Consider the following 15,373-nt stretch of genomic DNA (forward strand, 5'->3'; position numbering starts at 1 on the left):
CCTCAGCTCCTGGCAATCACTGATCTACTTTAGGTTTCCATGTATTTGCCTATTCTGGATATTACATATAAATGGAGTCATACAATAAATGGCCTTTTGTGACTGGCTTCTTTCTCTTAGCATAATGTTTTCCAGTTTCATCCATGTTGTAGCATCTATCAGTACTTTATTCCTTTTTATGGTTGAATACTATTCCATTTTATGGATATGCCACATTTTGATCAGCCATTCATCAGTTGATGGGCATTTGAATTGTTTTTGCTTTTTATTTTATCTTTTTTAGAGACAGGGTCTCACTCTGTCACCCAGGCTGGAGTGCAATGGTGCAATCATAGATCATGGTAATGTCCAACTCCTGGGCTCAAGTGATCCTCCTGTCTCAGCCTCCCAAGTAGCCAGGACTAGAGGCATGTGCCACCACACCCAGCTAATTTAAAAAAATTTTTTATTTGTAGTGTTCTTGTTACGTTTCCCATACTGGTCTCGAACTCTTAGCCTCAAGCGATCCTCCTACCTTAGCCTCCCAAAGTGCTGGGATTACAGGTGTAAGTTACCACTCCTGGCCAGCAAATTTTATATATGTTACCACCAAAAAAGACATCTGCACCCGAATGTTTATAGCAGCACAATTCACAATTGCAAAGATGTGGAAGCAACCCAAATGCCCATCAATTCATGAGTGGATTAGTAAAATGTGGTATATGTATACCATGGAGTATTACTCAGCTGTAAGAAATAATGGTGATATAGAATCTCTTATGTTCTCCTGGATAGAGTTGGAACCCATTCTACTAAGTGAAGTATCCCAAGAATGGAAAAATAAGCACCACATGTACTCACTAGCAAATTGGTTTCCCTGATCATCACCTAAGTGCACATTTGGGAATAACACCAAAGGCTAATTTTTTAAAAAAGCATTCCACAGCCCAAAAAGAAATATTTGTAAGAAATATAAATCACAAAAGGTAATAGCTTTTTATCAGGAAGAAAAAGACTAACTGTTCACTAGAAAGTTAGAAATATGACATGAGCTAATAATTCACAAAAGAAAAAAATTTAATGGCACAGCCATGGGAAAAAAAAACACAGCATTTTTTAATTGTTCAGTTGTTTCACATATAGCCACCTTTATCCTTTGCTGGTTGCATTATAAATTGGTAATGGCCTTTCTGGGGGGTAGTTTGACACAAAGTATGTATAGGTTGAGTATCCTTGTTCCAAACACCCGAAATCTGAAATGCTCCAAAATACAAATGTTTTGGAGCAGTGACATGATGCTCAAAGGAAACGTTCATTGGAGCATGTTTAGATTAGGGTTGCTCAACCAGACAAGTATATAATACAAATATATATCAGATTTTTATATTTTTTAATATATTTCAAAATCAAAAAAAATTCAAAATCCAAAATACGTCTTATCCCAAACATTTTGGATAAGGGATACTCAGCCTGTATCAAGTACCTTTTAACCTGTATTGCACTTTTAGAGATAAGTCCTGAAAGCCAGGCATGGTGGTGCACACCCGTATTCCCAGTTACTCTGGAGGCTAAGATAGGAAAATTGCTCTGTTGCCCTGGAGTTCGATGCCAGCCTGGGCAACATAGTGAGACCTCTGTTTCTTACAATAAAAAAGAAAGAAAGAAAGCTGTCCTGAAATACATAGGATTTTAGGTATACTAATGAGTTCGTTAGCCAAAACAGTATGTATTACAGTAAAAAATGGAATCTGCTTAGTAAATTATGGTTTCTCTAGCAAAGGAAATATTTCTTCAACATTATAAATTATGGTTTTGAAATCCCAGCACTTCAGGAACTGAGTCAGGAAAATTGCTTGTGGCTGGCCAGAAGTTCGAGACCAGCCTAGGTAACATAGTGAGACCCTGTCTCTACAAAAGAAAAAAATATATATATTAGCCAGGCATGGTGGCATGCACCTGTAGTTTCAGCTACTTAGGAGGTTGAGCTAGGAGGATCACTTGAGCCCAGGAGTTCAAGGCTGTAGTGAACTCTGATCATGCCACTGCATTCTAGCCTGGGTGACAGAACAAGACTTTGTCTCTTAAAAACAAAAAAAATATAGTCGAGGAGCTTGGCTCTGACGGAAAGATAGAAAACGGGAGTTTAGAGGTAAAGCAGTATCTCACACCTTTTATCCTAGCACTCTAGGAGGCCAAGGCGGCAGGATCACTTGAATTCAGGAGTTGGAGACCAGCCTGACCAAGAGCAAGACCCCATCTCTACCAAAAATAGAAAAAATTAGCTGGGGGTGGTGGTGCATGCCTGTAGTCCCAGCTACTTGGCAGGCTAAGGCAGGAGGATCGCTTGAGCCCAGGAGTTTGAGGTTGCATTGAGCTTTGATGACACCACTGCAGTCTACCCAGTAAGACTCTGTCTCAAAAAAAAGATGAAATTTGATGGTATTTATATGCTATAGGGCAGAAACCAGTAGAGATGTAAAGATTTTAGGTTATCTGTATGACAGTAGGAAGTGGATTATTAACTTAAGGCCACTGTAAATGTTGAAAATAGTTTAGAGGGCCAGGCGTGGTGGCTCATGCCTGTAATCCTAGCACTCTGGGAGGCCAACGCAGGAGGATTGCTTGAGGTCACGAGTTCGAGACCAGCCTGAGCAAGAGCAAGACCCCGTCTCTACTAAAAATAGAAAGAAATTATATGGACAACTAAAAATATATAGAAAAAATTAGCCGGGCATGGTGGTGCATGCCTGTAGTCCCAGCTACTCGGGAGGCTGATGCAGAAGGATTGCTTGAGCCCAGGAGTTTGAGGTTTCTGTGAGCTAAGCTGATGCCATGGCACTCTAGCCCCAGCAACAGAGTGAGACTCTGTCTCAAAAATAAAATAAAATAAAATAAAATAGTTTAGAGATCTCAGACCCAGGTCATATTTCCTTGTATAACAACTTGTCCAACTCATCTGTGACTATGCAAAGAGGGAGGGAGAAAGAGAGAAAGGAGAGTGGCGTCAAAGGGGACAAGGCTGGTGGTGGGGAGCCTAGCAGGAAAGATGAAAAGAGAGAGAGAAAACACATTATGAACTATGAAGACAGTAGTCATTGAGGTTAGCCTTTGGAAAACATTAAGAGGAGCGTTGGAATGATAACATGTGATCATATAAATTCCTAATATCCATTTATTTCTTTGTGGTTTTTTTTCTCCCCTGGGTTGAGGTTGTGGTTAATACTGTGTTCGACTAGTTACTTAAAAGTGATAATACATTTGTATTAATGCAGATGATCATAGTTTTTAAAAGTCGTATGTTATTCTTTAATAAATATATTTTTGCCTTTAAGAGAGGAAAAGACTGAACAGTTACTAGACTGTAAACAAGAACTTGAGCAAATGGAAATGGAACTAAAAAGGCTGCAACAAGAGGTTTGTACCCGGAACTTCTATTATATAAGACCACCAAGTAATTGGAAATTGATTTTTTCTGCTGGTAATTTGTTACCTTTACCTCAGTGCTTGATAAATAAATGAGATCACTGAGGCTGGAAGAGATTGGACGACTTTTTCAGTATCTCTCTCTTCAAAAATATCAGAGTCAAAACTAGAACTCAAGATCTTTCAACTTTTCTTTGTTCTGTATTAGTGCTATGTAAACTTTCCTAAGATTCAAAAAAATCCTTTAAAACCAGGGTAGTTCCAAGTTTTTCTTCTTTATATATTTGGCTTCTGTGGCCTTGGAAGCTAGAACACCTCTACTGTAAACTGTGCTGTTTATGTATATTTCCCTGTATTTCTCTCTGATGGTGTTTTATGTTAACATATATATGGTATAATTTCCTATTAAATAAGAGCAAAACTTTTTATTTTAAAAAATGATTGTTTTTTTTATTTTATGAAAGCTTTGTGTTTTTTCATCTTGAACCAAGAGAGTTTAAAAATTCACTTTTTAAATCACTCTAATGTTTCATTTTTATTTGGGGGTGGTGTGTATGAGCTCTTTAATCCATACGGAATAAGAATTGGAGTAAAGCTGGACATTGTTTCTTCCCTTAACCTGCCATTTTAAATGCAGGGAATACCCTATTTGCAAGATCATAAACTGGGAACTTCTAGACAGTTGAGAGTAAGAATCATAATCTTTAGTTCTAGATATGCTGAGGCTGCTATTCTGCTTCTTGATAGCAGGGTTTTTTGTAGGTGTGTTCATTCTTCTATTAGTATTTACCATATTAGAAATTAAAGCTAAGACTTTTTTAAAATATTAATTCAGTTAAAAAATACTTCAACTCATTCCATGTTAATATAAAAATGAAGGCCAGGAGTGGTGGCTCATGCCTGTTATCCTAGCACTATGGGAGGCCAAGTCGGGAGGATCGCTTGAGGTCAGGAGTTTGGTCAGGACTAGCCTGGGCGAGAGCAAGACCCTGTCTCTACTAAAAATAGCAAGAAATTAGCCAGGCAACTAAAAATAGAAAAAAAAAATCACACTTTGAGAACTGCTTTTAAAAGGTTCAATTTTATTATTTTTCTCAAATGGCATTAAGATATGCATTAATCATTTTACTTGGAAGGATTTAAAAAAATGTCAACAAGATTTTGGTATGTTATACCATATCTGGATAGGAATCTTGTTTCTCTTAAGTAACTAATAATTAACCTTAGGAATATAGTTGCCTTTTGGTGTTTTTACTATCCTGTATTTTAAAGTTAACTCTTTCACTTTAAATTAATTGCAAATGATTGTAAGTAGAAGTTATCTTATTTGAAAATGTCCTGAATATTTTTTATATTCCTGACAGAGAACTTTATATAAATTGTGTATAAACCTAAATATATATGTGTTTAAAATACTTTTTGTTCTTGGTTTTTAAAAAAAGACTTTGTATCTCCCCATTTTAAAGAACAAATTAATTGAGGTATAATTTACATACTTTATAAAATTCACCCTTTTAAATTATATAATTTATTGATTGTTTTAAAGTAAATTTATCAAGTCTTACAGCTAAAGAATAACAAGTTGAAACTGAAAGTAATATTTAAAATATTATTATTTGTTTATATTTAGAACATGAATTTGCTTTCGGATGCTCGTTCTGCCAGAATGTACCGAGATGAATTAGATGCACTTCGAGAGAAGGCAGTCAGAGTTGATAAGCTTGAAAGTGAAGTCAGCAGATATAAAGAGAGACTGCATGATATTGAATTTTATAAGGCAAGAGTTGAGGTATGTTGCATAATTAACCATTCATGATATTTTTTAAATGTGTTATGATTTTTAAAATGCATTTAAAATGCACTTAATAAACATGAGAAACTCTTGAAATGTTGAAGAAATAATAAATACCTCTGAGTGTTTATTTTATGATAAACCAGCATATTAGGCTTTTACAAAGGAATCCTTAATTTTGTTGAATTTATTTGGGCTCTTCTTTCATTCCATTACTTAGCATCATATGTAGAGCAGACTTTTGCAGTTCTTCCCTCATAGTCAAAGTATTTATCTCTGCTAATCTCAAACTTGTTCCCAGAAATGAAAGTAAAACATATTTCTGATTGCTCTTTAACTAAGAATACTAAATTAAGATTAATAAAGCTATATACATACAAACAAATTAGGAAAAAAGCCAACTTGATGTTTGAGTCTGACAGCAAGAATTTGATACTTCTTGTATCTTTTTCTCCTTTCTCAGTTAATTTCCTCATTGTCTGTAAACAGCAGATTTTGGTCAGTTTCAATATGAGTATTACTAAGAACAAGGGAATATACAAAATCAAGAAATGAAGACATAAGAGAAAGTAGTTAGAACATTTTAGTGTGCAGGTTACCAATAAATAGACCCAACAGGACTGCAAAGATAAAGTACATATTAATTCTTTACTAGTTATTTAGATGTGCATATGCATGGCACTGTTAAGAGATTTTCAGGAATGCCACTGTCTTAATATACTTTCTCTAGACTTTATAAACCACAGGCATATAACTTAGCAAGATAGAATTGTGAACACTTAGCTTTGCGCAGTGTTAGTATTGTAGCCAATGAGGTTTATCTGAAGTGCGATTATTGCTAATTGAAAACTTTTCCCAATACCCCCCACCATGACCAGACTTGCAATATAGTCAGCATTGGCAATTTTTGACGGTCCCTACGGGGACTGAATTAAAAAAAAAAGAATTGTGAACACATATGTTTAAAACTTATGTAGGGATTTTTAAGAATTCCCTTAAGGTGTTTATGTAAAGTATGTATTAATAGAGCCTTGGTTTTCGATTTATGTGAGTCTCAGTTCAAGTCTTAAAAACCTCAAACCTTTCACTTTCAAATTATAGCTCTAAGTACAGAGAAATCTTTAAATGCATTTCAGTCAATAAATTAAGCCCTGATTCTATGGAGATTTGTGTTTTAAATGTCTGGAAGACTACTTGTACTTAGTTCCTTATCCTTGTGACTAAGAAATTTAAATATACCCTAACAATTTCATGTGAAATTACAGTAGTATTACTCATCCTAATATAAGTATTGAGTATATTTTGTTTGCATAATAGTTTAAATTCTGGGGGAAAAATGAATCCAAGAAAATTTCAACTGTATGTTTATTACTCAGTAGCTTTACTCTTGCATAGAACTGTTGATAAAGATGGATTAATGTTCTTCTTTTACAATAACTTTTATGTTCCAGAGCTTTAAAAAAATTAACAGATATTAACACATTTGTGACAAATAAAGCCTGTTTGAAATGTTTATAGGAATTAAAAGAAGACAATCAAGTTTTATTAGAGACAAAAACCATGTTGGAAGACCAACTAGAAGGAACTCGAGCTCGTTCTGATAAATTACATGAATTAGAAAAAGAGAACTTACAACTGAAGGCTAAACTTCATGATATGGAAATGGTAAGCTTTAACGGGTAGATCAGTTCTATGGCCTCTAAGGAAAAATTTTAAGATTCTGCTTATTTCCTTATAATGACAAGATGGCTTGTGTCCTTGAGGCTTTAACAGAGAAGAGATAACTATATAAGTTAGATACCTCCAACTTTATATAAATACAGAAGTAGTAGAAATTTCTGCTTTTGTTGCAGAAGGCATTAATTTTGTCTTCTATTTTTCAAGGCCACAATAAATAAACTATTGTTTAAAAATATCTTTAAAAATACAGAAATAAAGCTATTGCTAAAATTTAGCATAATTCTTCATAATTATTTTGTTATATCACTAAAACAAAATATTGACTATGAAGAAGAGTTTTCATTGTGTCTCCAAAGATTGCTTTAAAAGGATGTCAGACACCTACTCAGTATAGTGACTAGTAATAATTATAATTGCCTTCAAAATGTGAAAATTTTAAGGAACTCAAAGTTTTTATATCATTTTCTAATAAATGAAAGTTATGAGTAAAAAAATATTAGCTTGAAATGATATTGTTTCTTAGCTTTCTTTTCTCTCCCTACTCCCTGCCAATAAAAAAGGAACGAGATATGGATAGAAAAAAGATCGAAGAATTAATGGAAGAAAATATGACTTTGGAAATGGCACAGAAACAAAGTATGGATGAGTCATTACATCTTGGCTGGGAGCTGGAACAGATATCCAAAACTAGTGAACTTTCTGAAGGTATTCCCAATTTTATTTTATTTAAATAGATAAATGAATAAAGTTGTATTTATGTTTACATTTCTGGTTATTTTATTGTAGTTCTTTATGTTCCCTAACAGGAGATATCTCAAAAGGCCAGCTGTATCCCTAGATATGATTTCACACAGTAATATATTGTTGCCACTTTCTTGGGTCTGGTACTTAGATTTGCATGTCTTACAACTCAATTTTAAGAATACAGTAACAAATTTTATTGGTTGTTTAGGCACTATTTCATGTTAATATCAGAAGAGGCTGGAATTCTAGTTTACTAGTTTATTTGGAGAACTATAACCATCTAGTAAATAGAACATGAAAGTTGTATTAGCGGGTTAGCATGTTCTTTAGCTATAGGCAAACCCAAATGGGAAGTCAAAACATAATAGAAAGATCTTAGATGAAATATAGTCAGAATAAATTAAGTTAGAAATCTTCATAGCTACTTTCATAATATATATAATAATCTCCAGTTTAAAAGATTATACCTGCCAACTAGTCCAGTCCAGTTATACCCTGTAGATAATCAAAAGACCCCCAGGTAAATTTTTAACTTTTGACTTTTGTTTCCTAGGCTCCACGTTGACTTGTCCTCTTTCTTAAAGCTGGGCATAATTATATGCAATATAGTTGTTTCGGTTATAGCTTCCAATATGCTAATACAGATATCTTTTTCTGAAGTTATAGTCATGTCACATTTATTCAAATTAGATAGTTCCATAATTCCTCAGTTGCCTAGTGTTAGATTATCTACCCTCATTTCTTCCCCAAATATTTTTTAAGCACCTACCATGTGTAATATACTATATCAGACCCTAAGAATATAGTGGTGTAGTAGATACAACCTCTGAGAGAGTTTATAATCTGGTGCTTATAGAATAATCACTTCTACAGATGACTCATCCTATTCACTACTTATTAGGTTTTTCCTATTTTTACACTTGAGAATCTAATTTCAAATTCTAGGGCCCCATATACTGACTACATAATAAATGATGATATTCAGTTAGTGAATTTGCTGAAATGTGTTACTTAAAATATTTTGTGGAACTTTGTAAAATCATATTCCTTGTGAATTGAATTACAAAGAAAGTAATTCAAATTTAAATGTTTTCTACTACTAAAGTAATTAAAATTACACTCTTATTTAAGAGTTTCCTTACCCTATTAAGTGGGGACAAAATAGTAAGTACCTTCCAGGGTTGTTGTGAGGATTACATTTGTTGATACTTGTGAAGGCCTTAGAATAATGCCTGCTAAATAAGCATTCAAATGTTAACTATTATTATTATCATTATATCATGGTTGTTTTATAATTGATCTTAGCTGGGGTTGTAGAACTGAATATTCATTTAATGTGTTGTAGTTTTCGGCTTTTTTAAGTTTACAGGAGTGAGGAGGGGCAGAAAAAAATAAAGTTTACAATAGATTTTCTTTCTAGAAAATGCACAAAATGCGGAAAAATACAAAAGAAGAAATAAAAGTGACTAATAATTTCCTAAATCCCTTTTCCATTTCAGAAAATCTGCTTCAGAACTTTTCTACACACTCATATGTGTTTTAAACATCACAAGGCCAATCTGTGTGTATAATTCAGATTTCTTTTTTCACCTAAGATTATAACATGCACTCTTCCATGTTATTAAGAATGTATTGTAAGCATCTTTTTTAATACTTCATAATCTGACCTGAAGCTTCATGGAAGCATTATTAGTATATATCATGTTGGAACATAATCTTGTTTATTTGAAATGCATGACTACAAATCATGAATGGGACTTGGGCAGACAGAATCATGAAGAAATAGAAAATCTGAACAGACCAATAATGAATAAGGAGATTGAATCCATAATAAAAAGGGCCTAGAACCTGATGGTTTCACTGCTGAATAAAACTTTTTTTTTTTTTAAAGAGACAGCATCTCTCTGTGTCACCCAGGCTGAAGTGCAGTGGTGTAATCATAGCTCCCTTTAGCCTTGGACTCCTAGGCTCAAGCAATCCTCCTGTCTCAGCCTTCTGAGTAGCTAGGAATATAGGCAAGTGTCATCATGCCCGACTAAGTTTTTTAATTTTTTGTAGAGACTGGGTCTTGCTCTTTTGCTCAGGCTGATCTTGAACTCCTGGCCTCAAGTGATCCTCCTACCCTGGCCTCCCAAAGCACTGGGATTATAGGCATGAGACACTGTACCCAGCCTGAATTAAACATTTAAAGAAGAACTAATACCAATCCTTCTCAAACTCTTAAAAAATTGAAGAGGAAGGAATGCTTCAAACTCATTTCACATGGCCAGCATTACCCTGATAATTTAAATCTAGACAAGGAACACTGCAAGAAAAGAAAATTACAGGCCAATATACCTGATGAACATAGATACAAAAATCTTCAACAAAATACTAGCAAACTGTATTTAACAGCACATTAAAAGGATTGTTTCACTGTGGACAAGTGGGCTTTATCCCTGGGGTACAAGGATGCTTCAACATATGCTAATCAATAAATGTGATAAACCATTTAACAGAATAAAGAAGGAAAACCATATGATCATTTCAGTAGATGCAGGAAAAGCATTTAACAAAATCCAACATCCTTTCATGATAAAAACTCTCAAACAATTAGATACAGAAGGAATGTACCTCAAAACAATAAAGGCCGTAAATGAGAAGTCCACAGCTAACGTCATGCTCATCGGAGAAAAGTTGAGAGTTTTTCTGTAGGATTGGAAATAAGACAAGGATGCCCACTCTTGTCACTTCTCTTCAGCATAGTGCTGGAAGCCCTAGTGAGAGTGGTAGGCAAGAGGAGGAAATAAAAAACATCAAAATTAGAAGAGAACAAGTTACATTGTATGTTGTTTACAGACAATTTGATCTTATATCTAGAAAACCCTAAAGATTCCACCAAAAAACTGTTAGAACTAATAAACGAATTCAGTAAAGTTGCAGGATATAAAATCAGCGTTAAAAAAACCAGTAGCATTTCTATACACTAACAGCAAACCATCCAAAAAAAGAAAACATTCCCATTTACAATAGGTACAAAAAAATGTAAAATACTTAGGAATAAATTTAACCAAGGAGGTAAAAGATAGCTACACTGAAAACTACAGAACGTTGATAAAAGAAATCAAAGAAGACACAAATAGATATCCCATGATCATGGATTGGAAGAATTAATATCATTAAAATGTCCATATTACCCAAAGTGATCTACAGATTCAGTATAACTCCTATCAAAATCCCAATAACATTTTTCACAGAAACAGGAAAAAACGGTCCTAAAATGCATGTGGAACCACAGAAAACCCTGAATAGCCAAAACAATCTCGAGCAAAAAGTACATAGCGGAGGTACCACATTTCCTGATTTCAAAATCTACAACAAAGCTATAATAACCAAAACAGCATGATACTGCCACAATAGACACATAGACCAGTGGAACAGAATAGAAAGCCCAGAAATAAATGCATACCTTTATGGTCGGTTGATTTTTAACAGACATGCCAGTAATAAACAATGGAGAAAGGGTAGGTCTTTTTAAGGGTGCTGGAAAGACTGGATGTTCACATGCAGAAGAGTGAAATTAGATCCTCATCTTACACCATACACAAAAAATGAAGTCAAAATAAATTGAAGGCTTAAACATGAGACCTGAAACTGTAAACCTACTAAAAGGAAACAGGAAAAGCTTCATGATATTAGTCAAGGTGATGACTTTTTGGCTGTAACTTCAAAAGCATAGGTAATAAAAGCAAAAATAGATAAATACCAAACTAAAAAGCTTCTGCACAGCAAAGGAAACACAGAGTGAACAAACAAAGAATGGGAGAATATATTTGTAAAACATACATCTGATAAGCAGTTAATATCCAAAATATATAAGGAACTCAGACAACTCAATAGTAAGAAAACAAATAACCTTATGTAAAAATGGGCAAAGGACGTGAATAGACATTTATTAAAAGAAGACATACAAATGGCCCAACAGGTGTATGAAAAAATCCTCAACATCAGTAATCATCAGGAAAATGCAAATTAAAACCACATTAAGGCTGGGTGCAGTGGCTCATACCTGTAATCCTAGCACTTGGGAGGCCAAGGCGGGCGGATCGTTTGAGCTCAGGAGTTCGAGACCAGCCTGAGCAAGAGCGAGACCCTGTCTCTGCTAAAAAAAAAAAAAAAAAGAAAGAAATTAGCTGGACAACTAAAAATATAAAAAATAAATTAAAAATAAATAAAACCGCATTAAGATATCACCTCACATCTGTTAGAGTAGCAATTATCAAAAAGATGAAAGATTCCCTTGAGCCCTGGAGTTCAAGACTAATCTGAGCAAACATAATGAGACACCATCCCTAAGAACATTAAAAAATTAGCCAGGCATGGTGGCACATGCCTGTAGTCCCAGCTACTCTAGAGGTTGAGGTGGGAGGATCGCTTGAGCCCAGCAGTTGCAGTGAGCTATGATTATGCAACTGTACTCCAGCGTGGGTGACTAAGTGAGACCTTGTCTCTTAAAAAAAAAAAAAGAAAAGAAAAGAAAAAGACTTGGGCATCTATGGAATTTGAAAAGTTAACAACTATCCAATATGCTGGCTTTTAATAAAAGATTTAATAACATGACTAGAACAAAAGCTGAAAATAAAAATTGAGGCTTTCTTTAAAATATGAGGATCATTTGCTATATCTAATTTTGAAGAAAATATATGCATATAGGGGTATATATTGTATGTATGCATATTTCTTTGCTTTTTATGAAGAATTTCAAATATACAAAACAATGGATTAGAAATGTCCTCCAATACCTTCACCCATTTCCTTTCTTGAGAGCTAGGATTTCAAAATAAATCCTAGGTCTCTTATTTTATTATTTTTATTTTTATTTATTTTTTGAGACAGAGTCTCACTGTTTCCCAGGCTAGAGTGCCCTGGCATCAGCCTAATTCACAGCAACCTCAAACTTCTGGGCTTAAGTAATCCTCCTGCCTCAGCCTCCTGAGTAGCTGGGACTACAGGCATGCACCACCATGCCGGGCTAAATTTTTTTTTTTTGCCTATCTGGCTAATTTTTTCTATTTTTAGTAGAGACGCGTTCTCACTCTTGCTTAGGCTGGTCTTGAGTTCCTGACCTTGAGCAATCCTCCCGCCTCGGCCTCCCAAAGTGCTACTATAGGCGTGAGCCACAACACCTGGCCAAGATCTCATATTTTATTTGCAAATCTTAATATTTTTATATCAGTAAAATATTTAATAAATCTGTTATTAAAGGTGACTAAACCTGTAGTTATAGAATTATTAAAAAATAATTACTTTTGGCATAATGCGGAGCATTTAAAGAGGTAGACACCAAGTTTTCTTATTTAAAAAAAAACTGTAATGCTGCATTCTACTTATAAAGATGATTTCCCTTGGCAAAATGGAGTGGATGTTGCTCTTTACATTTAAATTTAGCATGAATTCTTCATTTAGAAGACTTTTTCAATATAACTAGTATATACTGTCTTGACTTTCTCTGAATCATATTAGGATTTCTTCCCTCAAATTACCTTCCTGGCTGGGTGTGGTGGCTCACCCTTATAATCCTAGCACTTTAGGAGACTGAGGTAGGAGGATCACTTAGGCCAGGAGTTCAAGATCAGCCTGAGCAACATAGTGAGACCCCATCTTTACAAAAAAATTTTTTTAAGTTATCAGGGCATGGTGGGGATGCCTGTAGTCCTAGCTTCTTGGGAGGCTGAGACAAGAGGAAAGCTTGAGCCCAGGCATTTGAGGTTGCAGTGAGCTATGATGTCACTGCACTCTAGCCCAGGCAACAGAGTGAGACCCTGTCTCAAAAACAAAAACAACAAAATAATTGCTTTCCTTTAAATTTTGAAGGTGTGGCCTGTACTTTATATTGGAGTCAAAAAAGGACCCTGTGAGATACACAGGGCAGTAACTATGTTTATAAAAGTAACATAAGATTCATTGAGTTTCAGGTGGCTTGGAAATTGTCAAGTTGTTAATTTCTTACAGAAATAGAACTGGAACACTAGTCTCTTCAGTCTGAATTTAGTGCTTTTTTTTTTTTTTCAATAGAAAGCTGTGGATACATTAAAAGTTAAAAGATTTACCTATTTTTTTATTGTGTATATCTTATATAAGCTTTTTGATTTTTTAAAATAAAGTCAAGCACCACGTGACCTCTACTACATTTGCACTCAATATTTTAAATAGTAACAAATAAACATAGTTTTACCAGTGGTATATTTTTTAATATTATAGCACCACAGAAATCCTTGGGCCATGAGGTGAATGAGTTGACATCAAGTAGATTATTGAAGTTGGAGATGGAAAACCAGAGTTTGACAAAAACTGTAGAAGAGCTTCGGAGTACTATGGATTCTGTAGAAGGCAATACTTCCAAAATCCTGAAAATTGAAAAAGAAAATCAAAGACTAAGTAAAAAGGTAAATAAAAATGTAATGTTTATTGGTATGTTTAAAAATATATGTAAAGGTATAAATAAATAGCACATTTATTTTCCATTTTTTAAATGTACCTTCAATATTACTTTAATTTATTATGTAAAATTTCAAAGATACATAAATGTGGTGTGAATGAACCCTATACTCATTATTCAGCTTCAATAATTAACTTATAGCTGATCTTATTTCATTTCTATGCCTGCCTGTTCTCCCACCGCCTCTAGATCTGCGGCCCCCAATCCCTGGGCGGCTGCCCAGTACTGGTCTGTGACCTGTTAGGAAACAGGCCTCATATCATCTCCTGAGCTGCACCCCATCTTCCCTACCCATGACACCCCCACCCTACCCTCAGTCCGTGGAAAAATCTTCCATGAAACCGGTCCCTGGTGCCAAAAAGGTTGGGGACCACTGCTCTAGATGATTTTAAAGCAAATCCTAGACATTGTATCATTTTACCAATAAATATATATATCAAAAAAGTAAGGAATTTTTAAAAACAAACTTTTAGCACCTAAAAAGTTAATTTTTAATAACATCAAGGTTTTGGTCATTGTTCCAGTTTCTCCATTCTATAATGATACTTACTTTTTACATTTTGTTTCAATCTGAATTCAAATACGAGCAATACATTCAATTGATTGCTGTGTCCCTTAAGTCTTTTATATTTTAGTTTATGAGTTCCCTCTTTTTTCCTAGCAACTTTTCTGTTGAAGAAACCAGGTTGTTTGTCTAACAGAGTTTGCCCACAATCTAGCTTTTGCTGATTGCATCCTTTTTGTGTCACTTAACAAGTTCTTTTGTCCCCTATATTTCCTGTTTTATGTAGAGGCTTAATCAGATTCAAATTGAGTTTTTAGTAAGAATATTCATAACAAGTTTGTGTATTTCAGTCAGGAGACCCATGTCTGCTTGCCTTTTTCTTGTGATGTCAGTTGTCTTGTCCATTGATTAAGGAGAGGTTAAAAATCCAAATATTCTAATTATATCATCCCTTCATAATTTGGTAGCTGGATTAATTTCTATAAGGAAAAACTTGAAAAACCAAAAACTATTGGTTTAAAAAAACTGTTACTCACCAAAACAGCTCTTATGGGAAAAGCAAGATGAATATTTCTTTCCCTTTATTTACTACTTTCCAGATAATGAATTGGTTCTCTCATATCCTCCTGAGATAACTAGTGAATAAGTTTGTTGTTTTAGTGTCATTATGAACTCATGAATTTGAAAATATTTGAAGCATTTCAACCTATTGCATTTATTTTTTTCACTGTCCCAACTTGGGCTAGTGGGAGCTCCTTTAAAAGCTGCTTCC

The 15,373-nt window shown here is 34.4% G+C and overlaps 1 protein-coding gene and 1 non-coding gene across 2 annotated transcripts in view; both read left to right on the forward strand.

Annotated features, from left to right (window-relative positions):
- CCDC88A (coiled-coil domain containing 88A) overlaps positions 1–15,373 on the forward strand; it is a 123,290-nt gene that overhangs the window by 57,141 nt on the left and 50,776 nt on the right. Inside the window, exons 9-13 of the mRNA XM_069494280.1 lie at positions 3,312–3,393; positions 5,033–5,191; positions 6,713–6,859; positions 7,435–7,579; positions 13,859–14,043. Of these exons, the coding sequence (XP_069350381.1) occupies positions 3,312–3,393; positions 5,033–5,191; positions 6,713–6,859; positions 7,435–7,579; positions 13,859–14,043 (718 nt within the window). The remainder of the gene's footprint in view (positions 1–3,311; positions 3,394–5,032; positions 5,192–6,712; positions 6,860–7,434; positions 7,580–13,858; positions 14,044–15,373) is intronic.
- Positions 5,976–6,120, forward strand: LOC138400340 (U4 spliceosomal RNA). The gene has a single exon (XR_011236242.1). It is a non-coding gene; the product is annotated as a U4 spliceosomal RNA (small nuclear RNA).

This window comes from Eulemur rufifrons, chromosome 19 (genome assembly GCF_041146395.1).
Source record: "Eulemur rufifrons isolate Redbay chromosome 19, OSU_ERuf_1, whole genome shotgun sequence".
Taxonomy (NCBI): Eukaryota; Metazoa; Chordata; class Mammalia; order Primates; family Lemuridae; genus Eulemur; species Eulemur rufifrons.